General features: G+C 60.2%; 1 protein-coding gene across 1 annotated transcript; it reads right to left on the bottom strand.

Moving 5' to 3' along the window:
- HDAC6 (histone deacetylase 6) lies at positions 1 to 27,750 on the bottom strand. Its single transcript, XM_069882845.1, is given in 28 exon segments — positions 1 to 324; positions 670 to 798; positions 2,374 to 2,523; positions 3,308 to 3,504; positions 4,302 to 4,400; positions 4,403 to 4,478; positions 5,455 to 5,604; positions 7,739 to 7,928; positions 9,334 to 9,402; positions 9,852 to 9,985; positions 11,110 to 11,278; positions 12,365 to 12,493; positions 13,328 to 13,568; positions 13,994 to 14,061; positions 14,735 to 14,826; positions 15,753 to 15,854; positions 16,847 to 16,906; positions 17,592 to 17,657; positions 18,532 to 18,628; positions 19,705 to 19,773; positions 19,966 to 20,034; positions 21,488 to 21,555; positions 22,407 to 22,452; positions 23,025 to 23,062; positions 23,495 to 23,546; positions 23,667 to 23,740; positions 24,492 to 24,611; positions 27,469 to 27,750. Coding segments are annotated over 28 exon segments (3,084 nt in total). The 5' UTR covers positions 27,733 to 27,750; the 3' UTR covers positions 1 to 258.
- Between the last annotated feature and the right edge of the window lie 91 nt (positions 27,751 to 27,841).

The following is a 27,841-nucleotide window of genomic DNA, read 5'->3' as shown; positions in this document are numbered from 1 at the left end:
TTTTCAACCATGAACTTTATTCCTCGGCTTTTACAAACTGGGGCTTCACAAACTGCCCCCCCCCCGTGCCTCAGTTTCCCGCCCCGTTATTTTTTGGGGGGGGTCCCCCCCTTTTTTTACCCCCCCCTCCTTGCTCTCCCAGGGCCCGGCCCAGCCTGTGACCCCAGGGAAGGGGGGTTTGGGGGTGCTGGTGATTTTTTTTTGGGGGGGGGGCGGCACGGGTTTAGCCCTTAAAAAGTGGATATTGGAGGGGGGGGGTCAAAAAGAGGGGGGGTCGACACCAAATTTGAGGCGGTGGAGAAGGGTCTTGGCGGGGAGAAGGGCCTGGGGGGGGAAAAGGGGGGGTCAGACACCCCAAAACCCCTCCCCGTGGGGAAATAATTCAGCCCAGAGACCCCCCCCCAGGTCCCCAACCCCCCCCTTTCCAAATGGTTCAGCCCAGAGACACCCCCCCTCCCCCTTCAAAATGGTTCAGTCCAAACCCCTGTGGATCCTCCCCCAATTCCAAATGGTTCAGTCCAAACCCCCCTGGATCCCCCTCCCCGTTCCAAATGGTTCAGTCCAACACCCCCCCGCCCCATTCCCAGTGCTCCCAGTTTGACTCGGGGGGTGGCGTTTGCCCCCCCCAACCCCATTCCCAGTGCTCCCAGTGCTCCCAGTGTGACTCACGGGGTGGTGGACGTAGCCCCCGCAGGGGTAGCACCAGGCCGAGAGGTCGCGCAGACTCAGCACCAGGGGGTGGCCGGCCCCCTCCCCGTGTGCCACCATGTGCCCCCCCACATAGCGCCCACACAGCACCTGGGGGGCAATTGGGGGGTGAGGGGGGCAATTAGGGGGGGGCTGGGGGGCAATTAGAGGGGGAATTGGGGTTCCTGGGGGGGATTTTGGGGGCAATTGGGGGTTTTGTGGGGGTAAATGGGGGTTTTGGGGGGGGTAATTGGGGGTGAATTCAGATTCTTGAGGGGGATTTGTAGGGTAATTGGGGGGTGAGGGGGGCAATTAGGGGGTGAGGGGACAATTAGGGGGGGCTGGGGGGCAATTAGAGGGGGAATTGGGGTTCCTGGAGGGCAACTGGGGGGCAGGGGGTGGGTTTTGGGGCAAAAAAGGTGGATTTTGGGGCACAAAACCTGGATTTTGGGGCAGAAAAAGTGGGGTTTGGGGCACAAAAGGTGGATTTTGGGGCAGAAAAGGTGGATTTTGGGGTAGAAAAAGTGGATTATGGGGCACAAAAGGTGGATTTTGGTGCAGATAAAGTGGATTTTGGGGCAGAAAAGGTGGATTTTGGGGTAGAAAACGTGGATTTGGGGGCACAAAAGGCGAATTTTGATGCAGATAAAGTTGATTTTGGGGCAGAAAAAGTGAATTTTGTGGCACAAAAGGTGGATTTTGATGCAGATAAAGTGGATTTGGGGGCACAAAAGGTGGATTTTGATGCAGATATAGTGGATTTTGGGGTAGAAAACGTGGATTTTGGGGCACAAAAGGTGGATTTTGATGCAGATAAAGTGGATTTTGGGGTAAAGCGGATTTTGGGGCACAAAAGGTGGATTTTGATGCAGATAAAGTGGATTTTGGGGTAAAGTGGATTTTGGGGCACAAAAGGTGGATTTTGGTGTAGAAAACGTGGATTTGGGGGCACAAAAGGCGGATTTTGATGCGGATAAAGTTGATTTTGGGCAGAAAAAGTGAATTTTGTGGCACAAAAGGTGGATTTTGATGCAGATAAAGTGGATTTGGGGGTGAAGTGGATTTTGGGGCACAAAAGGTGGATTTTGATGCAGATAAAGTGGATTTTGGGGTAGAAAACGTGGATTTTGGGGCACAAAAGGCGGATTTTGATGCAGATAAAGTGGATTTTGGGGCAGAAAAAGTGGATTTTGTGGCACAAAAGGTGGATTTTGATGCAGATAAAGTGGATTTTGGGGCAGAAAAGGTGGATTTTGGTGTAGAAAACGTGGATTTGGGGGCACAAAAGGCGGATTTTGATGCAGATAAAGTGGATTTTGGGGCACAAAAGGTGGATTTTGACGCAGATAAAGTGGATTTTGGGGTTGAAAATGTGGATTTTGGGGCAGAAAAGGTGGATTTTGATGCAGATAAAGTGGATTTTGGGGCCGAAAAGGTGGATTTTGATGCAGATAAAGTGGATTTTGGGGTAGAAAACGTGGATTTTGGGGCACAAAAGGTGGATTTTGATGCAGATAAAGTGGATTTTGACGCAGATAAAGTGGATTTTGGGGCACAAAAGGTAGATTTTGATGTAGATTAAGTGGATTTTGGGGCCGAAAAGGTGGATTTTGGGGTAGAAGAAGTGGCTTTGGGGTCAGCAAAGGTGGATTTTGTGCCTGGGGAGGGGGGGTCCCTGTGGCTCACCTGGTGGCAGCTGAGGCAGAGCCAGTTCTCCCGGCGGCTCCCGCAGGCCCCGCAGGGGGGGCTCCCGGCCAGCCCGGCCTCCCCCGGCGGAGGCGCCACCGCCCCGAGGTGGGGGCAGCTCTGCAGGGGGACCACGGCCCACAGCGAGCCCTGGGGGGGGGGGGGCACACACGTGAGGACCCCCCCTGCACCCCCTTTGTGAACCCCAGCACCCCCTTTTGACCCCCCAGAACCCCCTTTTGACCCCCCCCAGCCTCCTAACTCCCTCCCCTGCCCCCAAAACACCCCCAACACCCCCCTTCTTGGCCCCCCCGAACCCCCTTTTTTGATCCCCCAGCCCCATAACCCCCTCCCCTGCCCCCCAAATACCCCTAGTCCCCCCCTTTTTGCCCCCCCAGCACCCCCTTTTTCAACCCCCGGCCCCATAACCCCTTCCCCTGCTCCATAAATACCCCCCATTAATCTTTTTTACCCCCCATCCCTCCTTTTTGACCCCCCAGCACCCATAAACTCCCCGTATTTACCCCCATAACCCCCTCCCCTACCCCCCAAACCCCCCTTTTTACCCCCCCAATCCCTCTTTTGACCCCCCAGCCCACATAAACTCCCCCTTTTCACCCCCCCAGCCCCTAACCCCCCTTTTCTGCTCCCCAAACACCCCCAGCCCCCCCTTTCTGCCCCCCAGTCCCTCCTTTTTGCCCCCCCAGCCTCATCTTCTGCCCCCCAAATACCCCCAGTCCCCCCTTTTTGCCTCCCCAGCCCCCAAATACCTCCAGACCCCCCTTTTTACCCCTCCAATCCCTCTTTTGACCCCCCAGCCCCCATAAACTCCCCCTTTTTGCCCCCCCAGCCCCAATCCCTACGCCCTCAGCCCTGGCCCCGCCCCCTCAGCCCCCGGCCCCGCCCCCTCAGCCCCCGGCCCCGCCCCCTTTACCTCCTCCAGCTCCTCCTCCCAGGGCCCCTCGGCCCCGGCGGGGGGGGCGGGGTCAGGCGCAGGCCCCGCCCCCTCGGCCCCCGCGGGGGGGTCCCCCTCGCCCCCCGCCCCCCCCAGGCGCAGCTCCCCCAGCCGCAAGATGGCGGCCAGGGCGGGGGAGGGGGCGTCTGCTGGGGGGGGGGGCTCCGCCGGGGGGGCTGCGGGGAGAGAAAGAGGGGAGAGGGGGGTTAGGGGGGTGGAATCCAGTTGGGGGGGTCCAGACCAGTTTGGGGGGGGTCTCAGACCAGTTTAAGGGGCATAGAGGGGGGGCCAGCCCAGTTTGGGGGGTCCCAGACCAGTCTGGGGGTGATGGGGGGGGGTCCCAGACCAGTTTGGGGGGGTCCCAGACCAGTTTAAGGGGCATAGAGGGGGGGCCAGCCCACTTTGGGGGGTCCCAGCCCAGTCTGGGGGTGATGGGGGGGGGTGATGGGGGGGGTCCCAGCCCAGTTTCGGGGGGTCCCAGCCCAGTTTGGGGGTGATGGGAGGAGGGGCAGCCCAGTTTCGGGGGGTCCCAGCCCGGTTTGGGGGTGATGTGGGGGTTCCCAGCCCAGTTTGGGGGGGTCTCAACCCAGTTTGGATGGGGCCAGCCCAGTTTGGGGGTGATGGGAGGTGGGGCAGCCCGGTTTGGGGGGTCCCAGCGCAGTTTGGGGGGGTCTCAGCCCAGTTTGGGGGTGGTGGGAGGAGGGGGAAGCCCAGTTTAGGGGCGCCCAGACCAGTTTGGGAGTGATGGGGGTGTTCCAGCCCAGTTTGGGGTCACTAGGCGGGGGGGGCAGGCCAGTTTGGGGGGTCCCTGCCCAGTTTTGGAGTGGGGGGGGGGGGGGCAGCCCAGTTTGGGGGGCCCAGCCCAGTTTCAGCCCCCTCCCCTCAAGTTTCAGCCCCCACCCCATGTTTTGGGGTCCCCCTCAGGTTTTGGGGTCCCCCCCATGTTTTGGGGTGCCGGGGGGGGGTCTCTCACCGGGGGGCAGCCGCAGGGCCCCCCAGTGGCGCCGCTGGGCTCGCCGGGTCCTGGCCAGGGCGGCGATGGCCGCGGGCTGGGGGGGGGCCGGGGGGGGGGCAGCGCGGGGGGGGCGCCCAGCAGCACCCCCAGGCACCGCGACACCCCCTCTGCCGTCACCCCCAGGTTGTAGCCGCCCTGGGGCGGGGGGTGGAAACGGGTCAGAACCCCCCCAGACCCCAATTACCCCCCCCCAGACCCCAATGAACACGCCCTCGACCCCCCCAGACCCCAATTACCACCCCCCTTGACCCCCCAAGACCCCAATTACCCCCCCAAGACCCCAATTACTACCCCCTTGACCCCCCCCACAGGGACCCCAATTACCCCCCTTGACTCCCCCTGAGCCTAATTACCCCCCTGACTCCCCTACAGGGACCCCAATTACCCCCTTTAACCCCAATTACCCCCCCAGACCCATCCTTGGGGACCCCAATTACTCCCTTTAACCCCAATTACCCCCCTTGACCCCCCCATGGGGACCCCAATCACCCCTCTTGACCCCAATTACCCCCCTTGACCCCCCCATGGGGACCCCAATCATCCCCTTGACCCCAATTACTCCCTTCACCCCCCCATGGGGACCCCAATCACCCCCCTTGACCCCAATTACCCCCCTTGACCCCCCACAGGGACCCCAATTACCCCCCTTGACCCCCCCATGGGGACCCCAATTAACCCCCTTGACCCCCCCCAATGGGGACCCCAATCACCCCCCTTGACCCCAATTACCCCCCTCGACCCCCCCACAGGGACCTCAATCACTCCCCTTGACCCCCCATGGGGACCCCAGTTACCCCTCTTGACCCCCCAAACCCCAATTAACCCCCTTGACCCCCCATGGGGACCCCAATTACCCCTCTTGACCCCCGCAACCCCAATTATCCACTTTAACCCCCCGCAGACACCCCCATAGGGGCTCTAATTACCCTGACCCCCCCCAAATCCAATTACCCCCTTTGACCCCCCCAGCCCCTAATTACCCCCCTTAACCCCCCCCCCAGCCCCCCATAGGGTCCCCTAATTACTCCTCTTACCCCACCCCAGCACCAATTATCCCCCTTGATCCCCCCCCAGACCCCAACTCCCCCCCCCCCCCCGGCCCCCCCCTCACCTCAAGCACGAGAACGAGGCGCCCCCCCGCCAGCCCCCCGAGCAGGTGGGTCAGCACCCCGAAGGTCGGGGGGGACACCAGGCACCCCCCCAGCGGGTCCCCCCGCCCCGCGTCGAACCCCGCCGACACCAGCACCAGCTCAGGGGCAAACTGGGGAGAGAGGGGGGGGGGTCGGGGGGGGCACAGACACCCCCCCAAAACCCCGAAAGACACGCTGTCCCCCCCAACCCCCATTTCCCCCCCCCAGACCCATTTATCCCCCCAATTCCCCCTCCCAGGACCCATTTCCCCCCCCCCAGACCCATTTATCCCCCCAATTCCCCCTCCCACGACCCATTTCCCCCCCCGAGACCCATTTATCCCCCCAATTCCCCCTCCCAGGACCCATTTCCCCCCCCAGACCCATTTATCCCCCCAATTTTCCCCCCCAGGACCCATTTCCCCCCCCAGACCCATTTATCCCCCCAATTTCCCCTCCTAGGACCCATTTCCCCCACCCCAGACCCATTTATCCCCCCAATTCCCCCTCCCAGGACCCATTTCCCCCCCCCAGACCCATTTATCCCCCCAATTCCCCCCTCCCAGCACCCATTTCCTCCCCCAGACCCATTTATCCCCCCAATTACCCCCCAAACCCCATTTCCCCCCCCCAGACCCATTTATCCCCCCAATTCCCCCTCCCAGGACCCATTTCCCCCCCCCCAGACCCATTTCCCTCCCATTTTCCCCCTCATCCCTCTCCATTCCCACTCCGGACCCATTTTCCACCCCCCCAGGTCCCATTATCCCCCTCATTTACAACCCCCAGACCCATTTCCCCCTCATTCCTCCCCCCAGGACCCATTTTCCCCCTCACTCCCCCCCACCCCAAACCCATTTTCCCGCCATTTTCCCCCCAACCCCAGGACCCATTTTCCCCCCATTTCCCCCTCCCAGGACCCATTTCCCCCCCCCAGACCCCTTTATCCCCCCAATTTCCCCTCCCAGCATCCATTTTACCCCCTCATTGTCTCCCATTCCCCCCCCCAGACCCGTTTTCCCCCTCCCAGGACCCATTTCTCCCCCCCAGACCCATTTATCCCCCCAATTTCCCCTCCCAGGACCCATTTATCCCCCCAATTTCCCCCCCAGGACCCATTTTCCCCCCTTTTCCCCCCCAATTTCCCCTCCCAGGACCCATTTCCCCCCCCCAGACCCATTTATCCCCCCAATTTCCCACCCCCGGACCCATTTTCCACCCCCCAGACACATTTATCCCCCCAATCCCCCCTCCCAGGACCCATTTTCCCCCCCCAGACCCATTTATCCCCCCAATCCCCCCCCCGACCCATTTCCCCCCCAGACCCATTTATCCCCCCATTTCCCCCCGCCAGACCCATTTATCCCCCCAATCCCCCCCCCCAGGACCCATTTCCCCCCCCAGACCCATTTATCCCCCCATTTCCCCCCCCCAGACCCATTTATCCCCCAATTTCCCACCCCTGGACCCATTTTCCACCCCCAGACCCATTTATCCCCCCAATCCCCCCCCCCAGGACCCGTTTCCCCCCCCCAGACCCATTTATCCCCCCAATTTCCCCTCCCAGCATCCATTTTCCCCCCTCATTCCCTCCCATTCCCCCCCCCAGACCCGTTTTCCCCCTCCCAGGACCCATTTCTCCCCCCCAGACCCATTTATCCCCCCAATTTCCCCTCCCAGGACCCATTTATCCCCCCAATTTCCCCCCCAGGACCCATTTTCTCCCCTTTTACCCCCCAATTTCCCCTCCCAGGACCCATTTCCCCCCCCCAGACCCATTTATCCCCCCATTTCCCCCCCCCCGACCCATTTATCCCCCCATTTCCCCCCCCCAGACCCATTTATCCCCCCAATTTCCCACCCCTGGACCCATTTTCCCCTCCCCAGACCCATTTATCCCCCCAATCCCCCCTCCCAGGACCCATTTCCCCACCCCAGACCCATTTATCCCCCCATTTCCCCCCCCCAGACCCATTTATCCCCCCAGTTTCCCACCCCCGGACCCATTTTCCCCCCCCCAGACCCATTTATCCCCCCAATCCCCCCTCCCAGACCCATTTATCCCCCCATTTCCCCCCCCCAGACCCATTTATCCCCCAATTTCCCACCCCTGGACCCATTTTCCCCCCCCAGACCCATTTATCCCCCCAATTTCCCCCCCCAGGACCCATTTTCCCCCCCCATACCCCCCCTTTCCCCCCCCCAGACCCATTTTCCACCCCCTTCTCCCCCCCCCCCATTTTCTCCCCCTCGTTGCCCCCCCACCTCGCAGGCGACGGGCATGACGACGCCGAGGGCGGCCGCCAGGTACTCGGGGTCCCCGGCGCGGGGGCCCCCCCAGCCCACGTTGAGGGTGAAGCCGGCGCCCGGGCCCCTCCCTCGCCGCCCGGGGGCCCCCCCGCGCCCCCCCGGGAAGAAACACCCGTCGTGGCGGTGCAGGGAGATGTACAGCACGCTGGGGGGGGGGAACGGGGTGAGAGACCCCCCCAAAAAACCAGGGGGAGACCCCCAGAAATAGGGGGGGCAGCCTCCAATATAGGGACACCCCCCAAATATAGGGACATATCCCAAAAAATAGGAGACCCCCCCCCAAAAATAGGAGACGCCCTCCAAAAAATAAGAGACCCCCCATAAAATAGGGGGGGAACACCCAAAAATAGCGACACCCCCCAAAAATAGGGACACCCTCTAAAAACAGGGGGACACCCCCCAAAAATAGGAGACCCCCCCAAAAATAGGGGCAATCCTCAAAACACAGGAGACCCCCCCCAAAAATAGGACGCCCCCCAAAAATAGGACACACACCCCCACCACCTTGGAACCCCCAGCAGCCATGGGACCCCCCAGAAACTATAAGACCCCCCCCAAAACCATGGGACCCCCCAAAAATAAGCCCCCTTTTCTTACCACAACCCCCTTTTTTACCCCCCAGTCCCCCCAATTTTGCCCCCCAGCCCCCTTTTTCCACCCCCAGTCCCCCGTTTTTTGCCCCCAGACTCCTTTTTCCACCCCCAGTCCCCCCTTTTTTGCCCCCAGACCCCTTTTTCCACCCCCAGTCCCCCCTTTTTTGCCCCCAGACCCCTTTTTCCACCCCCAGTCCCCCCCTTTTTGCCACCCAGACCCCTTTATACCCCCAGTCCCCCCTTTTTTGCCCCCCAGTCCCCCCTTTTTCCACCCCCAGTCCCCCCTTTTTTGCCCCCAGACCCCTTTTTCCACCCTCAGTCCCCCATTTTTTGCCCCCCAGCCCCCTTTTCCCACCCCCAGACCCCCTTTTTTGCCCCCCAGCCCCCTTTTCCCACCCCCAGACCCCCCTTTTTTGCCCCCCAGACCCCCTTTTCCACCCCCAGTCCCCCCTTTTTTCCCCCCAGACCCCCTTTTCCTACCCCCAGTCCCCCCTTCTTTGCCCCCCAGACCCCTTTTTCCACCCCCAGTCCCCCCTTTTTTGCCCCCCAGCCCCCTTTTTTGCCCCCAGTCCCCCCTTTTTTACCCCCAGCCCCCCCTTTTTACCCCAGCCCCCCTTTTTTGCCCCCAGCCCCCCCTTTTTACCCCAGCCCCCCTTTTTTGCCCCCTAGCCCCCCCTTTTTACCTCCAGTCCCCCCTTTTTTGCCCCCCAGTCCCCTTTTTTGCCCCCCAGTCCCCTTTTTCCACCCCCAGTCCCCCCTTTTTTGCCCCCGGACCCTTTTATCCACTCCCAGTCCCCCCTTTCTTACCCCCAGTCCCCCCTTTTTTGCCCCCCAGGCCCCTTTTTCCACCCCCAGTCCCCCCTTTTTTGCCCCCCAGACCCCTTTTTCCACCCCCAGTCCCCCCTTTTTTGCCCCCCAGCCCCCCCCTTTTTCCCTCCCAGCCCCCCTTTTCCCCACCTGGGATCCTCCTCGAAGATCTCCTGGGTTCCGTTGCCGTGATGGACGTCCCAGTCGAGGATCAGCACCCTGCGGGGGTGGGGGGGGCGGTCAGAGGGGTGCACCCCACATCCCCCTCACCCCATAGATCCCCTTCACCCCATAGATCCCTTTCACCCCACAGACCCCCCCCTGCCCCATAGATCCCCTCACCCCACAGATCCCCCTCACTCCATAGATCCCCCCTGCCCCACAGACCCACCCCCTCACCTCATAGATCCACCCCCCACCCCACAGACCCCCCCTCTGCCCCACAGATCCCCCCCCACGCCCAATAGAACCCCCTCACCCCACAGACACCCCCCCCCCTGCCCCATAGGCCCCCCCTCCTGCCTCATAGACCCCCCCTCCCCCCACAGACCCTCCCCATACCTGAGCCGCCCCCCAGCCAGGTGCTGCCCGTGCCCCATAGGTCCCCCCCCGCCCCACAGATCCCCCCCCTCACCCCACAGACCGCCCCCCCCGTGCCCCACAGGTACCTGAGGGCCCCCCCAGCGAGGCGCTGCCCGTGCCGGGCGGCCACGGCCACGTTGTTGAGGAGGCAGAAGCCGCCGGCGGCGCCGGGGCCTGCGTGGTGCCCGGGGGGCCGAACCACCGCCAGCGCGTTCCGCACCTGGGGGGCAGGACCCCCAAAATCACCTGGAGTGCCCCCCAACCCCCCCGGGGTCAGCCCCCCGCTGCCCCATAGCCCCCCCCCCCGCTCTATAGGGCACCTGCTGCCCCATAGCCCCCCCCCACTGCCCTATAGGGCACCTGCTGCCCCATAGCCCCCCCCCCCCCGCTGCCCTATACGGCACCTGCTGCCCCATAGCCCCCCCCCACTGCCCTATAGGGCACCTGCTGCCCCATAGCCCCCCCCCCCACTGCCCTATAGGGCACCTGCTGCCCCATAGGGTACGTGCTGCCCCATAGCACCCCCTGCTGCCCCATAGCCCCCCCCACCGCTGCCCTATAGGGCACCTGCTGCCCCATAGCCCCCCCCCGCTGCCCTATAGGGCACCTGCTGCCCCATAGGGTACGTGCTGCCCCATAGCACCCCCTGCTGCCCCATAGCGCCCCCTGCTGCCCCATAGCGCCCCAGCTGCCCCATAGCGCCCTATACCACCCCAGGGGCCCCCCAGCACCCCGCAGCTGCCCCCCAGGTGCCCCCCAGCTGCCCCATAGCACCCTATACCCCCCAGGTGCCCCCCAGCGCCCCCCAGCTGCCCCCCAGGTGCCCCATAGCACCCCATGCCCCCCCAGGTGCCCCCCAGCTGCCCCATAGTGCCCCAGGTGCCCGCCAAGCGCCCCCCAGGTGCCCCATAGCACCCCATACCCCCTCAGCTGCCCCATAGTGCCCTATACCCCCCCAGGTGCCCCCCAGCTGCCCCATATCACCCTATACCCCCCCAGGTGCCCCCTATACCCCACCAGGTGCCCCCCAGCTGCCCCATATCACCCTATACCCCCCCAGGTGCCCCCCAGCTGCCCCATATCACCCTATACCCCCCCAGGTGCCCCCCAGGTGCCCCCCAGCTGCCCCATATCACCCTATACCCCCCCAGGTGCCCCCCAGCTGCCCCATAGTGCCCCACAAACCCCCCAGGTGCCCCCCAGGTGCCCCTCAGTTGCCCCCCAGGTGCCCCATAGTGCCCTATACCCCCCCCAGTGCCCCCCAGGTGCCCCCCAGCTGCCCTATAGCACCCTATACCCCCCCAGGTGCCCCCTATACCCCCCCCGGTGCCCCCCAGCCCGTACCTGCCCGGCGAGGACGGCGCTGACGGCGGCGCAGGCGGTGCCGGCGGCCAGGCGGGCGCAGGCGTAGGAGTGGGGGCAGAGGAAGATGGAGTTGTAGCGGGAGGCGGCCGCCCGCAGCTCTCGCGCCCGCAGCCTCGGGGTCGCCGCCAGCGCCGCCACGTGAGCCCGGCTGTGGGGACGCCGTCAGCGCACCCCGAAACCCCAAAACCCCCGCACCCCCGAAACCCCCGCACCCCCGAAACCCCCGCACCCCGAATCAGGACCCCGAATCCAAACCCCCAAACTCCCAAATCATGACCCCCCCCCAGATCTGAACACCCAAACCAGGAGCCCCCCAAAGGGGCACCCCCAAACCAGGACCCCAAAAAAGGACCCACAGGAGCCCCATTTCCCCCCACCATCCCCAGGGGACCCCCATTTCCCCCCATAGGACCCCCATTTCCCCCCATAGGATCCTCATTTCCCCCCATAACCCCATAGAACCCCCACTTCCCCCCCCCAGGACCCCCATTTCCCCTCCATAGGACCCCCATTTCCCCTTATAGAACCCCCATGCACCCCCTAAACCCCATAGAACCCCCACTTCCCCCCCACAGGACCCCCATTTCCCCCTACAGGACCCCCATGCACCCCCTAACTCCCATAGGACCCCCCCTTCCCCCCCACAGGACCCCCATTTCCCCTCCACAGGACCCCCATTTCCCCCCCACCATCTCCAGGGGACCCCCATTTCCCCCATAGGACCCCTATTTCCCCCCCATAGGACCCCCATGCACCTCCTTAACCCCATAGAACCCCCACTTCCCCCCCACAGGACCCCCATTTCCCCTCCACAGGACCCCCATTTCCCCCTATAGGACCCCCATGCACCCCCTAAACCCCACAGGACCCCCATTTACCCCCATAGAACCCCCATTTCCCCCCCATAACCCCATAGAACCATGATTTCCCCCCCACAGGACCCCTATTTCCCCTCCATAGGACCCCCCTTTCCCCCTATAGGACTCCCATGCACCCCCTAAACCCCATAGAACCCCCATTTACCCCCATAGAACCCCCATTTCCCCCCCAGGACCCCCATACACCCCCATAACCCCATAGGACCACGACTTCCCCCTCCCCGGACCCCCATTTCCCCTCCACAGGACCCCCATTTCCCCCTGTAGGACCCCCAGGCACCCCCATAACCCCATAGAACCCCCATGTCCCCCCCTTTTCTCCCCCCCGTACCCCAATTCCGCCCCCCCGGACTCACTCGTGGCAGGCGCGCAGCTGGTGGATCGTGGCCGTGCGGGAGGGAACCCGCAGGCAGCGCTGGGCGAGCCCCAACTCCTGCAGCCGCTGCAGCACCCGCACCACCCGCTGCGGCGCCTCGGGGTGCTGGCTGTGCCCCAAAAGGGTTACAGTCCCTCCTGGGACCCCAAAACCCCCCCTGACCCCCCAAACCCCCTCCGCTGCGGCGCCTCAGGGTGCTGGCTGTGCCCCAAAAGGGTTACAGTCCCTCCTGGGACCCCAAAACCCCCCCTGACCCCCCAAACCCCCTCCGCTGCGGCGCCTCAGGGTGCTGGCTGTGCCCCAAAAGGGTCAGTGCTCATCCTGGAACCCCAAAACCACCCCAAATCATCACAGACACCCCCAAACCATCCCTGACACCCCCAAAACCGCCCCAGACCCCCCTGAAAACCACTTCAGACCCCCCCAACCACTCCAAACCCCCCTCAGACTGAGCCTGATCCCCCCAAATCATCCCAGATGCCCCCCAAACTGCCCCAGACCCCCCAAAACTGCCCCAGACCCCCCCAAAACTGCCCCAGATCCCCCTCCAAACCGCCCCAGATCCCCCTCCCCTGATGTACAGGTGCCCCCAGCCCCCTCCCCTCATCTGTAAGTGCCCCCCAGCCCCCCTCCCATTATCTATAGGTACCCCCCAGCCCCCTCCCCTCATCTATAGGTGCCCCCCAGCCCCCCTCCCCTCATCTATAGATAATCCCCAGCCCCCTCACCTCATCTATAGGTGCCCCCCAGCCCCCTCCCCTCATCTATAGGTGCCCCCAGCCTCCTCCCCTCATCTATAGATACCCCCCAGCCCGCTCCGCTCATCTATAGGTGCCCCCCAGCCCCCTCCCCTCATCTATAGATAGCCCCCAGCCCCCTCCCCTCATCTATAGGTGCCCCCCAGCCCCCTCCCCCCTGCTCTATAGGTGCCCCCCACCCTGACCTGTCCCAGGGGTTGCAATGTTCCTCCATCCTCTCATCGTACAACAACCCCGTGCGGGCGGCTGGCTGCGCCCACGACCCCAACTTCTCCTCCTCCTCCTCTTCCTCCTCTTCTTCTTTCTCCTCCAGAAGAGCCTCCGAGCGCTCCCCACCCTCCTTCTCCTCTTTCTTCTCCTTCTCCTTCTCCTCCTCCTTTTCTTCATCCTCTTCCTCTTCTTCTTCCTCATCCTCCTCGTCCTCCTCTGTGAAAGGCAACCATGATGGCTGCACCCCCCACAACCACGGCTCCCACCCCCTTTTTGAGCCTCCCGCTCTCTTTTTGGGGATCCCCCCCTCTTTTTAGGACCCCCACCCCGTTTTTGGGGCTCCCCACTACCTTTTGAGGTGGTTTAGGAGGTGCCACAAGGCTGACGGGAGGCTGGGGACGCCCCAAAAGTGAAGGGGGGGGGTTGTCCCCATATTAGAATGGGATGGGGGCACCCAAGATGGCGGCTGAGGTGCCTAGCAACCAAGATGGCGGCCAGCACGCCCCTAGCAACGGGGCCTAGTCGCAATGCTGAAGCCTGACCCCCCCCCAAAGATTTTTGGGGTGTCCCCCCCCCCGAAACTCTGTGGGTTTTGGGGTGTCCAAAGGGTTTATTGAGCCGGGGGGGCTTTAGGGACTCACCAGGCCAGCAGAGGCAGCTCCAGAACTTGCGGAGCACGGCCACGGTGCGGGCGATGCTGGCCAAGCCGCTGTGGGGGGCAGAGGGGGGACCCCAAAACTGAGCCTGAGACCCCCCCGAGCCCCCCAGATACCCCTAGAGCGCCCTGATCCCCTCCATAGACCCCTACAGCCCTCCCCAAACCCCTATAGCACCCCCAATCCCCTCCATAGACCCCTTGCACCCCTCCCAAGACCCCTATAGCGCCCCCGATCCCCTCCAAAGACTCTTGTAGCCCCCCAAACCCCTATAGAGCCCCCAATCCCCTCCAAAGACCCTTGTAGCCCCCCCAAGACCCCTATAGCGCTCCCAAACCCCTCCAAAGACCCTTGTAGCCCCCCCAGACCCCTATAGCCCCCCCAAACTCCCCCAAAGCCCCCCATTTCTCCCCCAAAGACCCCTATAGACCCCGAAATCCTTTCCAAGGACCCCCATAGCCCCCCAAAGGCCCCTATAGGCCCCCCAAACTCCCCCAAAGCCCCTCATTTCTCCCCCAAAGACCCCTATAGACCCCAAAATCCTTCCCAAAGACCCCTATAGCCCCCCAAAGACCCCTATAGGCCCCCCAAACTCCCCCATTTCTCCCTTAAAGACCCCTATAGCCCCCCCAAATCCACCCCAAAGACCCCTATAGCACCCCAAAACACCCCTACGGTCCCCCACATCCCCTACGAAGAGCCCTATAGCCCCTATAGGGGTCTCACCTGGGGGTGGGGGCGATGGGTGGGGGGGGGTCCCCGGGGTCCCCCAGCAGCGAGCGCAGGACGGCGCCCAGCGCCCTCGGCTCCGAGCCCTCCTGTGGGCAGGGACCCTATGGGATCCATACCACCCCAGGGGCAGCAGGACCCCCTACGGCCCCTCAAGTATCCCCTAGAGGCCCCCAAATCATCCCCTATAGCCCCCCAAATCATCCCCTGTAGCCCCCCCAAATCACCTCTTATAGCCCCCATCATCCTCTATAGCCCCCCTATAGCTCCCCATATCATCCCCTATAGCCCCCCCAAAATCATCCCCTATAGCCCCCCATATCATCCCCTATAGCCCCCCGAAATCATCCCATATAGCCTCCCTATAGCCCCCTCAAATCATCCCCTATAAGCTCCCATATCATCTTCTATAGCCCTCCCAAATCATCCCCTATAGCCTCCCTATAGCCTGCTCAAATCATCCCCTATAGACCCCCATAGCCTCTTCAAATCACCCCCTATACCCCCCCAGCACCCCGAAATCATCCCCTATACCCCCTATAGCCCCCAAATTATCCCCTATAGGCCCCCCATAGCCCCCCCAAATCATCTCCTATAGCCCCCCATAGCCCCCCAAATCATCCCCTATAGGCCCCCTATAGCCCCCAAAATCATTCCCTATAGCCCCTTTATAGCCCCCATATTATACCCTATAGACCCCCAAATCATCTCCTATAGCCCCCCATATCATCCCCTACAGCCCCCCTAAATCATCCCCTATAGCCCCCCAAATCATCCCCTATAGCTCCTCTATAGCCCCTCCCAAACCATCCCCTATAGCCCCCCCATAGCATCCCTAACTCATCCCCTATAGCCCCCCCGTAGCCACCCAAACCATCCCCTATACCCCCCTATATCCCCCCCACAGCCCCCCCAAACCATCCCCTATCCCCTCCCCCTATAGCCCCCCCCCAGGTTAGCCCCCCCCGGCCCCTGTGACCCCTATAGAGCCCCCATGTCCCCTATAGGGGCTGACCTGGAGGGTGACGAGCAGGCGCCCCCCCGCCAGGGCCCCCAGCAGGTGTGTCAGCAGCGCCAAGCCGGGCGGAGACACCCCCATACGGTCCTGCCGAGGCACCTATAGAACCGGGACGGGGAGGCAGACACCCCCTCCCGGCCCCTATAGAACCCCTACAGCGCCACAGACCCCACCCCCGCAAAGTAACGTATACATTCCATACGGCCCCAGACCCGCCCCCAGGTGGCACCTACGCAGATCAATACGTTCCTATACATTTCTATACGTCTCTATAGGCTCCCATATGTCTTTACATGCTTCTACATTTATCTGGGCACCCCTATATGTCTCTACAGACATCTCATTTCTCTACGGATCCCTATAGATCTCTATACGTTCTTTACATCTCTATAGATTCTCACAGTTTTTCCACACCTCTATAATTCCCTATATGCTTCCATAACTCTCTATAGGTTTTATGTGCCTCTATAAACTCCTATATATCCCTAAACACCTCTATAGATCCTACACACACTTACAGGCTCTATAGTTCTCTAGAGGTCCCACACATCCCTATAGCCTCCTATACAGCCCTATAGCCCTCCTTAAGTCCTATACATCCCTATAGCTCCTTATACACCCTATACAGGCCTATACTTCTCCATATATCCTAAGCATTTCTATATCTCTCTATACATCCTATGCATCCCTATGAGTTTTCATAGTTTCTATGCGTTTATATGACTTTCTATAGGTTCTATATGTTGCTACAGTTCTCTATAAGCCTTATACATCTTCATGATTCTTCATAGTTTCTATATGTTTAAATGACTCTCTACAGGTTCCATACGTTGCTCTAGTTCTCTATAGGTCCTATACATCCTTATGACTCTCTATGCGTTCTACGCATCCCTATGGCTCTCTATAGGTCCTATACGTCTCTATAAGCCTTTATAGGTCCTATACATCCCCATAAGTCTCTATAGGTCCTATACGTGCCTTTACGCCCCTATAAGCCCCTATGCCCCTCTATACGCCCCCCCCACCCCCCTGGGCTCCTATAGACCCCCCCCAGACCGCTGCCGGCCCCACCTATAGGCCCCTATAGGTACCTGGGGGGCTCCGTGGGGGCTGCCGAAGGGGGCAGCAACCAGGACCAGGTGCGGCTGGAACTGGGGGGGCAGCGGGTCACCACGGGGACCCCAACCCCCCCCCGGGACCCCAAAACTCCCCATAAACCTCCCCTGGGACCCCAAAACCCCTCAGAACCCCTCCTGGAACCCCAACCCCCCGCCCCGGGGACCCCAAATTCTTCCCCCTGGGTCCCCAAAACCCCCCAGGACTCCAAACACCCCCCCCAGGACTCCAAGCCCCACCCCCCGGCCCCCAAAACCCCTCAGAAGCCCCCAGGGACCCCAAAATCCAGCATAACCCTTCCCGGGGACCCCAAAACCCCTCAAACTCCCTCCAACATCCCCCCCGGGGACCCCAACCCCCCCCACAAACCCCCCCAGGGACCCCAAAACCCTCCCCTGGGGACCCCAAAACCCCTCAGACTCCCCTCAACCCCCCCTGGGACCCTAACCCCCCCCCTAAACCCCCTCAGGACCTCAAAACCCTCCCCAGGGGACCCCAAAACCCCTCAGACTCCCCTCAACATCCCCCCTGGGGACCCCAAACCCCCCCATAAACCACCCAGGGACCCCAAAACCCTCCCTGGGGGACCCCAAAACCCCTCAGACTCCCCTCAACCCACCCCGGGGACCCCAAAACCCCCCATAAACTTCCCCCAACCCCACCCCGGGGACCCCAAATCCCCCCTGGGACCCCAAAACCCCCCTGGGGCCCCCCCCAAACCTGGAAGGCGAGAGGCAGCAGGAGGTGGAAGAAGGCAGCAGCGTAGTCGCCGTCCGTCGCCCCATCCTATAGGGGACCAGAGCCTATAGGGACCCAACAGACCCTCCCCAGCCCCTATAGCCCTCCCAGCCCCTATAGAACCCCGCAGAACACCCCTATCAGCTCCCCCAGTCCCTATAACACCTTCTATAGCCCCCATAGCACCCCATACATTTGCTATAATGCCCCCAGCGCCCCCCTATAGGGTCTGTAACACCCCTGCAGCCCACCCCAGCCCCTATAGGGCCCCTACAGCTCCCCATAACCTCTATAGCCTCACCTATAGCTCCCCTCAAGCCCTGCAGCCCTTTCTATAGCACCTATAGCATATCTATAGCACCTCTATAGCCCCCTCCCCAGCCCCTATAGCCCTCTCTATAACCCCTCTAATACTCTTATAGCTCCCTATAACCCCCCATAGCCACCTCCCCAGCCCCTATAGCCTCCCTATAGCCCCCTCCCTGGACCCCACAGCCCCCCTGTAGCCCTCTATAGCCCCCCCTCACCCCTTATAGCCCCCTCTCCACCCCCTATAGCCTCCCTATAACCCCCCATAGCCACCTCCCCAGCCCCTATAGCCTCCCTATAGCCCCCTCCCTGGACCCCACAGCCCCCCTGTAGCCCTCTATAGCCCCCCCTCACCCCTTATAGCCCCCTCTCCACCCCCTATAGCCCCACTATAGCCCCCTATAGCTCCCTCCCCAGCCTCTATAGCCCCACTATAGCCCCCTATAGCCCCCTCCCCAGCCCCTATAGCCCCACTATAGCCCCCTACAGCCCCCTCCCCAGCCCCCATAGCCCCCTATAGAGCCCTATAGCCCCCCTGTAGCCCCCCATAGTCCCCCTCCCCAGCCCCTATAGGCCCCTCCGCAGCTCCTATAGCCCCTATAGGTGCGGGTACCTGTTCCCAGCGCAGGTCGATGGTGAAGCCGAGGCCAGGGCCGGAGCCGAGGGTCGGGGGGGGCAGGTGCTGGCGGTGAACCCCAAAATACAGCACGCTGGAGGGCGGGGGGGGGCAGCATCCACCAGTATAAACCAGTAGAACCCAGTAGAACCCAGTACAACACGGTGTAACCCAGTACAACCAGTATCACCAGTATTACCCAACATTTACAGTATAACCCCATACGACCCAGTATAACCAGTATAACCCAGTACAACACGGTGTAATCCAGTATAACCAGTATAAGCCAACATAAACAGTATTATCCTGTACAACCCAGTATAACCAGTATAACCCAGTATAACTCAGTATAACCTATATAAGCAATATAATCACCATAAACCAATACAAGCCAGTATAACCAGTATAACCCAGTATAACCCAATACAACCCAATATAACACGCTGCACCCAGTGCAACTCAGTATAACCAGTACTACCCAGTATAACCCAGGATAATCCAGTATAACTCAGTATGATCAGTACTACCCGATATAACCCAGTACATCCACTATAACCTAGTATAATCCAATACAACCCAGAATAACCAGTATAATCCAGCATAACCCAATATAACCAGTAAAACCCAATACAACTCAGTATAACCCAATATAATCCAGCATAACCCAGTATAACCCAATATAACCAATATAATTCAATACAACCCAGTATAACCAGTATAATCCAGCATAACCCAATATAACCAGCATAACCCAATGTAACCAGCATAACCCAATATAACCAGTATAACCCAATACAACCCAGTATAACCAGTAAAATCCAGCATAACCCAATATAACCAGTAAAACCCAATGCAATCCAGTATAACCCAACACAACCCAGTATAACCCAGTATAATCCAGCATAATCCAGTACAACCACTAGAACCCAATACAAGCTAGTATAACCCAGTATAATCCAACATAACCCAGTACAACCCAGTATAAACCCATACTACCAGTATAACCAGTATAACTCATATACTGGTTATACTCATATACCAGTAGAACTCATGTAACCAGTATAACCAGTACAACCCAGCGTGACCCATATAACCATGATAACCCAGTACAACCAGTATGACCCAGTATAACCCAGTACAACCCAGTTTAACCAGTATACCCAGTCCCACCTGGGGTCCTCGTGGAACTGGTGAGCGAGGTCCGTGTGGGGCTGGTCGCCCCAATCCACGAGGAGCAGCCTGGGGGGGGTGGGGGGGTGGGTAGGATTGGGGGGGGGGCTGGACCCCAAAACCAGGGACCCAGGGGGCTGGGACCCCCCAGAACGGGACCCAGGGGGGTGGGGGGATGGGACCTCCCCCAAAAAAGGGGGGGACACCCCAAAAAAAAGGGGGGGGACACCCCCAAAAAAAGGGGAGGACACTCCCTCTCACCGCTGCCCCCCCAGCTGCTCCCGCGCTGCTCGGGCTGCGATGGAGACGGCATCGACGGCGTCTGGGGGGCTGTGGGGGGAGCACAGACCCTATAGACACTCTATAGACACCCTATAGACACCCCATAGAACCTCAGAGCCCCTACAGAGCCCCTATGGAGCCCCAGAGAGTCCCTGTGACCTTCTAGAGCCGCTGTAGAGCCCTAGGGAGCCCCCATACAGGCTTACAGAGACCCTATAGATCCCTTGCAAGACCTTACAGAGCCTCTATAGAACCCTAGGACTTCCCTATAGAGCCTTATGGAGCCCCTGTATAGCCGTACAGAGTGCCTGTAGAGCCCTATGGAGCTCCTATAGAGCCCCAGGGAGCCTCTATAGAGCCCTGTGGAGCTTCTATATAGCCTTATAGAATCCTTGTAGAGCCCTATGGAGTCCCTAGAGTGCTAGGGAGCCCTATAGAGCCCCAGGGAGCCTCTATAGAGCCCTATGGAGCTTCTATATAGCCTTATAGAGTCGCTGTAGAGCCCTATGGAGCCTCTAGAGAGCGCTAGGAAGCCCCTATAGAGCCCCAGGGAGCCTCTATAGAGCCCCTACGGAGCGCCTAGAGAGTGCTAGGGAGCCCCTATAGAGCCCCAGGGAGTCTCTATGCAGCCTTACGGAGCCTCTATATAGTCTTACAGATTCTCTGTAGAACCCTATGGAGCCCCTACAGAGCCCCAGGGAGTCCCTATAGAGCCTTAGAGAGTCTCTATAGAGTTCTACGGAGCCTCTACGCAATGTTATAGAGACCCTACAGAGCTCTAAGGAGCTCCTGTAGAGCCCTAGGAAACCCCTATAGAGCCTTAGAGAGCCCCCACAGAACCTCAGAGCCCCTATAGAGCCCTATGGACCCCCTAGAGAGTGCTCGGGAGCCCCTATAGAACCTCAGAGTTCCTATAGAGCTCTATGGAGCCATTATATAATCTTACAGAGTCCCTATAGAGTTCTACAGAGCCCTTACATAGCCTTACAGCATCCCTATAGAGCCCTAGGAAGCCCCTACAGAACCATATAGAGCCCCTATAGAGCCCCACGGAGCCCCTACAGAACCTTATGGAGCTCCTATAGAACCCAGTGGAACCCACGTATATCTTTATAGAATTCCTACAAAGCTCTATAGAACGCTACGGAACCTCTATATAACCTTATAGAACCCCTATAGGCACCTACAGACACCCCATCAGCGCTAAAAAAACACACAGAGACCTATGGAGTCTCTATGGAGACCTAGAGAGCCCCTACGGACACTTATAGAACCCCTATAGAGTCCTTCAGACACCTATGGAGCCCTATAGAACCCCTATAGAACCCTATGGAGCCCAGCAGCTCCCATATAGCCTCCCCCCATCCCTTATAACCCCCTCCCGAACCCCTATAGCTACCCCCTCCAGCCCCTGCATGCCCTATAGCCCCCATAGGTCCCCTCTAGGTCCCCTCTACCCCCCCCATAGGTCCCCTAGGTCCCCTATAGGCCCATACGGTACCTCAGCAGCGCCAGCCCGTTGCGTAGCTCCCCGCTCAGAACCTTCGTCAGCAGCGACAGCAGCGCCCCCTGCGCCCCAACATCCATAGGGGACCCCGAGATCCATAGGGGACCCCGAGACCCCCACAGGGACCCCAGACCCCTATAGGGGACCCCAAGACCCCCCCTAGGGGAACTCTGAGATCCATAGGGGACCCCACACCACTACAGGGGACCCCAACCCCCACCCCTCCAGGGAGCCCAAAACCCCCAAAGCTCCCATAGGGGGCCCCGAGACCCCCTCCCAGGGGACCCTGAGATCCATAGGGGACCCCAAAACCCCCCCAGGGGACCCCAGAGACCCATAGGGGACCGCATACCTCTATAGGGGACCCCACCCCCCCCGCTCCAGGGAGCCCAAAACCCCCAAAGCTCCCATAGGGGACCCCGAGATCCACAGGGGACCCCAAGACCCGCCCCAGGGGACCCCTGAGATCCATAGGGGACCGCAAGATCCCCATAGGGGACCCCAGAGATCTATAGGGGACCCCGACATCGACAGGGGACCCCAAGACCCCCCCAGGGGACCCCAAAACCCCCATAGGGGACCCCTGAGATCCACAGGGGACCCCAAGACCACCCCCAGGGGACCCCAGAGATCCATAAGGGACCCCATATCCCTATAGAGGACCCCACCCCCCCACCTCCAGGGAGCCCAAAGCCCCCAAAGCTCCCATAGGGGACCCCGAGATCCATAGGGGACCCCAGAGACCCATAAGGGACCCCATACCCCTATAGGGGACCCCAACCCTCCCCCATCCAGGGAGCCCCAAACCCCCATAGGGGATCCCAAAGCTCCCATAGGGGACCCCGAGATCCACAGGGGACCCCAAAACCCCCATAGGGGACCCCTGAGATCCATAGGGGACCACAAAACTTACGGCGGGGGGGGAGCCGGGGCCCTGCGGCTCCATCTCCATCTTGGCCCTGGGGACCCCAAAAAACCATCAGGGACCCCCCCAAAACCCCTCAGAGCCCCCCAAAACCCAACAGGGACCCCCCCAAAACCCCTCAGGACCCCCCAAAACCCAAAAGGGACCCCAAAAAGCCATCAGGGACACCCCAAAATCCCTCAGGACCCCCCAAAACCCAACAGGGACCCCCCAAAACCCCTCAGGACCCCCACAAAACCCAACAGGGACCCCCAAAACCCAACAGGGACACCCCAAAATCCAATAGGGACCCCAAAAAGCCATCAGGCCCCCCCCAAACCCCTCAGGGACCCCCAAAAGCCATCAGGGACCCCCGAAAACCCAACAGGGACCCCAAAAAGCCATCAAGGACACCCCAAAAATCCTTCAGAGCCCCCCAAACCCACCAGGGACCCCCCAAAACTCCTCAGGGACCCCCAATAGCCATCAGGGACACCCCAAAACCCCTCAGAGCCCCCCCAAACCTACCAAGGGCTCCCCCAAATGCCCCAGACCCCCCCCAAATCACCTCCCAGCCCCCCCAAAACCCATCAGGGACCCCCCCAACCCCCCCCAGCCCCCCCAAACCTTTGCCCCAGCAGCTCCTCATCGGTCGCCGGGGGACACTGGGGACGGAGACAGAGTGAGGGGGACCCCCAGGATTTGGGGGGACCCCAAGATTTAGGGGGGACCCAGAGATTTGGCGGGGACCTCAAAATTCAAGAGGAACCCAGAGATTTAGGGAGGGGATCCAAGTATTTAAAGGGATCCCAGGGATTTGAGGGGGACCCCAATATTTAAGGGGGACTCAGGGATTTCGGGGGGGACCCCAATATTTAAGGGGGATCCCAGGGACTTGGGGGGGACCCCAATATTTGGGGGACATGCAGGGATTTGGGGGGGACCCAGGGATTTGGGGGGGGACCCCAATATTTGGGGGGGACGCAGGCATTCGGGAGGCACCCAGGAAGCTGGAGGGGACCCCAATCTTTGGGAGGGACCCCAATCTTTGGGGGGGAACCCCAATTTTCGGGGGGGAACCCCAATTTTAGAGTCACCTGGACGCGGACGCAGCGCTGCAGCAGCTCCTCCAGTGCCATCGATCCCTCGCTGAGGGTGAAACTGGGGTTCAGGGGGGCCCCCCAAGATCTGGGGGGGGTCCCTGAGAGCCCGGGGGGGGCCCTCAAGAATCTGGGGCGGGGAGGGGGGTCCCCAAAACTCATCGGGTACCTCTCATGGCTGGAAAAAGGCTCCTTGAAGACCAAACCGGTGCCTGTGGGTGAAGCCGCCTCGGCCCCCAGATCCTGTGGGGAAAAAGGGGGGGACACCCCGAAATTTGGGGGACCCCTCAACCCCAAAAGGGAGCCCCGAGCCCCCACCCCCATCCCCTCGCAAAGGGAGGAAGATATTGGGGGGGCCCCCCCACCCTCCAAAGAGCCCCTCGACCCATCCAAAGATCCAGCTATCGGGGGGCCCCACCCGCAGGGACTCAGATATTGGGGTGACCCCCCCAAAAAGGATCCAAATATTGGGGTTCCCCCCCTAAAAGGACCTAAATATTGGGGTAACCCCCTTAAAAAGACTCAAATATTAGGATAACCCCCCTAAAAGGACCCAAATACTGGGATAACCCCCCTAAAAAGACTCAAATATTGGGGTAACCCCCCTAAAAGGACCCAAATACTGGGGTAACCCCCCTAAAAGGACTCAAATATTGGGGTAACCCCCCAAAAAGGACACAGATACTGGGGTAACCCCCCTAAAAACATTCAAATATTGGGGTAACCCCCCCGAAAAGGACCCAGATACTGGGGTAACCCCCCTAAAAGGACTCAAATATTGGGGTAACCCCCATAAAAAACCTAAATATTGGGGTAACCCCCCCTAAAAGGACTCAAATATTGGGGTAACCCCCCTAAAACGACTCAATTATTGGGGTAACCCCCTTAAAAGGACCCAGATACTGGAGTAACCCCCCTAAAAGGACCCAGATATGGGGTTCCCACCCCCGATTTTGGGGTCCCCCCCCCCGATTTTGGGGTCCCCCCCCCTTACCAGCCGCTGCAGCTCGTCCTCCAGCCCCTCCCGTCGGGCTCGCGCTCGGCCGCGGCGTTTGGCCTCGGGGAGCCCCCCCGGAACCCCCCGCGACGGGGGGACCCTGCGCCCCGCCCGGCCCTGGGACCCCCCCCCACGTCATCAATAATCCCCCCGTGATCAATAACCCACCCCTCAGTCATCGATAACACCCCTGTGATCAATAACCCACCCCTGCTCATTAACAACCCCCCTCCCGAGTCATCAATAACCCCCCCGCGATCAATAACCCACCCCTGGTCATTAATAACCCCCTCCCGGGTCATCAATAACCCCCCCCCCCGATCAATAACCCACCCCTGGTCATTAATAACTCCCCTCTTGGGTCATCAATAACCCCCCCCGTAATCAATAACCCCCCCCGATCAGCGGTAAACCCCCGATCACCCACAGCCCCCCCAATCTATAACCCCCCCAGTCATCAATAATCCCCCCTTGATCAATAAACCCACCCCCAGGCACCAATAACCCCCCCGATCGTCAATAACCACCCCCGATCATCAATAACCACCACCAATCATCAATAACCCCCTGATCACCCCCAGCCCCCCGATCAATAACCCCCCCGATCACCCACAGCCCCCCAATCATCAATAATCCCCCCAATCAGCAATAACCCCTTGATCAACACCCCCCCAATCATCAATAACCCCCCTGATCACCAATAAACCTCCCGATCACCCATAGCCCCCTTATCAATCACCTATACTCCCCTTATCAATCACCTGTACCCCCCTTTATTGATCACCAATAGACTCCCCTTATCAATCATTCATATCCCCTCTTATTGATCACCAATGCCCCCCCTTATCAATCATCCATACACCCCCTTATCAATCCCCAATAGTCCCCCTTGTTAATCAATATTCCCCTTATCAATCACTCATAACCCTCATCAATCACCCATACCTCCCCTTATCGATCACCAATAGACCCCCCTTACTGAACCCCAATCCCCCCTTATCAATCAATCCCCATTATCAATCCCCAATCCCCTTATCAATCCATCTCCCCTTATCGATCCCCAATCCCCCCTTTATTGATCCCCAATTCCCTTATCAATCAATCCCCCCTTATTGATCCCCAATCCCCCCTATCGATCCCCAATCCCCCCTTTATTGATCCCCAATCCCCTTATCAATCAATCCGCCCCTCATCGATCCCCAATCCCCCCTTATCGATCCCCAATCCCCCCTTTATTGATCCCCAATCCCCTTATCAATCAATCCGCCCCTCATCGATCCCCAATCACACCTTATCGATCCCCAATCCCCCCTTATCAATCCCCAATCCCCCTTATTGATCCCAAATCCCCCTTATCAATCCCAAATTCCCCTTATCAATCCTCAATCCCCCCTTATTGATCCCCAATCCCCCCCTTATCGATCCCCAATCCCCCTTATCAATCACCAATGCCCCCCTTATTGATCCCCAATCCCCCCTTATCAATCCCCAATCCCCCCTTATCAATCAATCCCCCCTATCGATCCCCAATCCCCCCTTATCGATCACCAATGCCCCCCTTATTGATCCCCAATCCCCCCCTTATTGATCCCCAATCCCTGTTATCGATCACCAATGCCCCCCTTATCAATCCTCAATCCCCCCTTATTGACCACCAATGCCCCCCTTATCGATCCTCAATCCCCCCTTATCAATCCCCAATCCCCCCTTATCAATCAATCCCCCCTTATCGATCCCCAATCCCCCTTATCGATCCCCAATCCCCCCTTATCGATCCCCAATCCCCTTATCAATCCCCAATCCCCCTTATCGATCACCAATCCCCCCTTATCAATCAATCCGCCCCTCATCGATCCTCCATCCTCCCTTATTGATCCCAATCCCCCCTTATCAATCAATCCCCCCTTATTGATCCCCAATCCCCCCTTATTGATCCCCAATCCTCCTTATCGATCCCAAATTCCCCTTATCGATCCTCAATCCCCCCTTATTGATCACCAATCCCCCCTTATCAATCCCCAATCCCCCTTACCGATCCCCAATCCCCCTTATCGATCACCAATGCCCCTCTTATCAATCCCCAATCCCCCCTTATCAATCAATCCCCCCCATCGATCCCCAATCCCCCCTTATCGATCCCCAATCTCCCTTATCGATCACCAATGCCCCCCTTATTGATCCCCAATCCCCCCCTTGTTGATCCCCAATCCCTATTATCGATCACCAATACCCCCTTATCAATCCTCAATTCCCCCTTATTGATCACCAATCCCCCCTTATCGATCCCCAATCCCCCCTTTATCGATCCCCAATCCCCTTATCAATCAATTCCCCCCTTATTGATCCCAAATCCCCCTTATCGATCACCAATGCCCCCCTTATCGATCCCCAATCCCTCCTTATCGATCCCCAATCCCCCTTATGGATCCCCAATCCCCCTTATTGATCCCCAATCCCCCGTTATTGATCGCCCCGTCCCTCTCACCATGGCGGGGGGGGCTCTAGCTCAGCGCGGGGGGGGGCATCGCGGGGTCTGGGGGGGAAAGGGTTAAGGGGGAGGGGGGGCAAAACGGGGGGCGGGGGGGGCGGATCTATGGGGCAGGGGGGGATCTGTGGGGCAGGGGGGAGGATCTATGGGGCAGGGGGGGATCTATGGGGCAGGGGGGTGGGATCTATGGGGCAAGGGGGTGGGATCTATGGGGCGGGGGGGGAATCTATGGGGCAGGGGGGGATCTGTGGGGCAAGGGGGAGGATCTATGGGGCGGGGGGGGGTCTATGGGGCAGAGGGTGGATCTATGGGGCAGGGGGGAGGGATCTGTGGGGCAGAGGGTGGATCTATGGGGCAGGATGGTCGGATCTATGGGGCAGGGAGGTCGCTATGGGGCAGGGGCGTCGGATCTATGGGGCGGGGGGGTCGCTATGGGGCAGGGGGGGATCTGGGGCGGGTCTGGGGTCCGGTCGCGGCCGCCCTCACCTGCAGCCCCTCACGACGCTGCCGCCGGGCGCGCCGCGATGACGTCACGGCGGGCGCGACGCGCGAGGGGGGCGGGACAAGGGGGCGGAGCCAAGCGGCTCGCTGCCCTGCGGAGCCGCCATTTTGGATGTGGCACAAGGGCGGCCGCCATCTTGAGCGCGGCTTAGAGGGAGGCCGCCATCTTGGGCGTACCTCAAAGAACGCCGCCATCTTGAGTGTGCCCAAAGAATTGGTTGGGGGGGGACACCCCCTTTGTGAAAGCATTTTGGGGGGTTCCTCCCCTTTCCCAGCCCCCCCCAAAATGTCCCCACATCCTTCCAGTGTCCCCAACCCCCCGAGGGCCCCCGGTCCCTAAACTCCCCTTTAATAATGA

This window comes from Phaenicophaeus curvirostris, unplaced genomic scaffold (assembly GCF_032191515.1).
Source record: "Phaenicophaeus curvirostris isolate KB17595 unplaced genomic scaffold, BPBGC_Pcur_1.0 scaffold_370, whole genome shotgun sequence".
NCBI classification, from domain to species: domain Eukaryota; kingdom Metazoa; phylum Chordata; class Aves; order Cuculiformes; family Cuculidae; genus Phaenicophaeus; species Phaenicophaeus curvirostris.
Note: the sequence above shows the minus strand (reverse complement) of the source record. Positions and strands in the feature narration are given on the sequence as shown.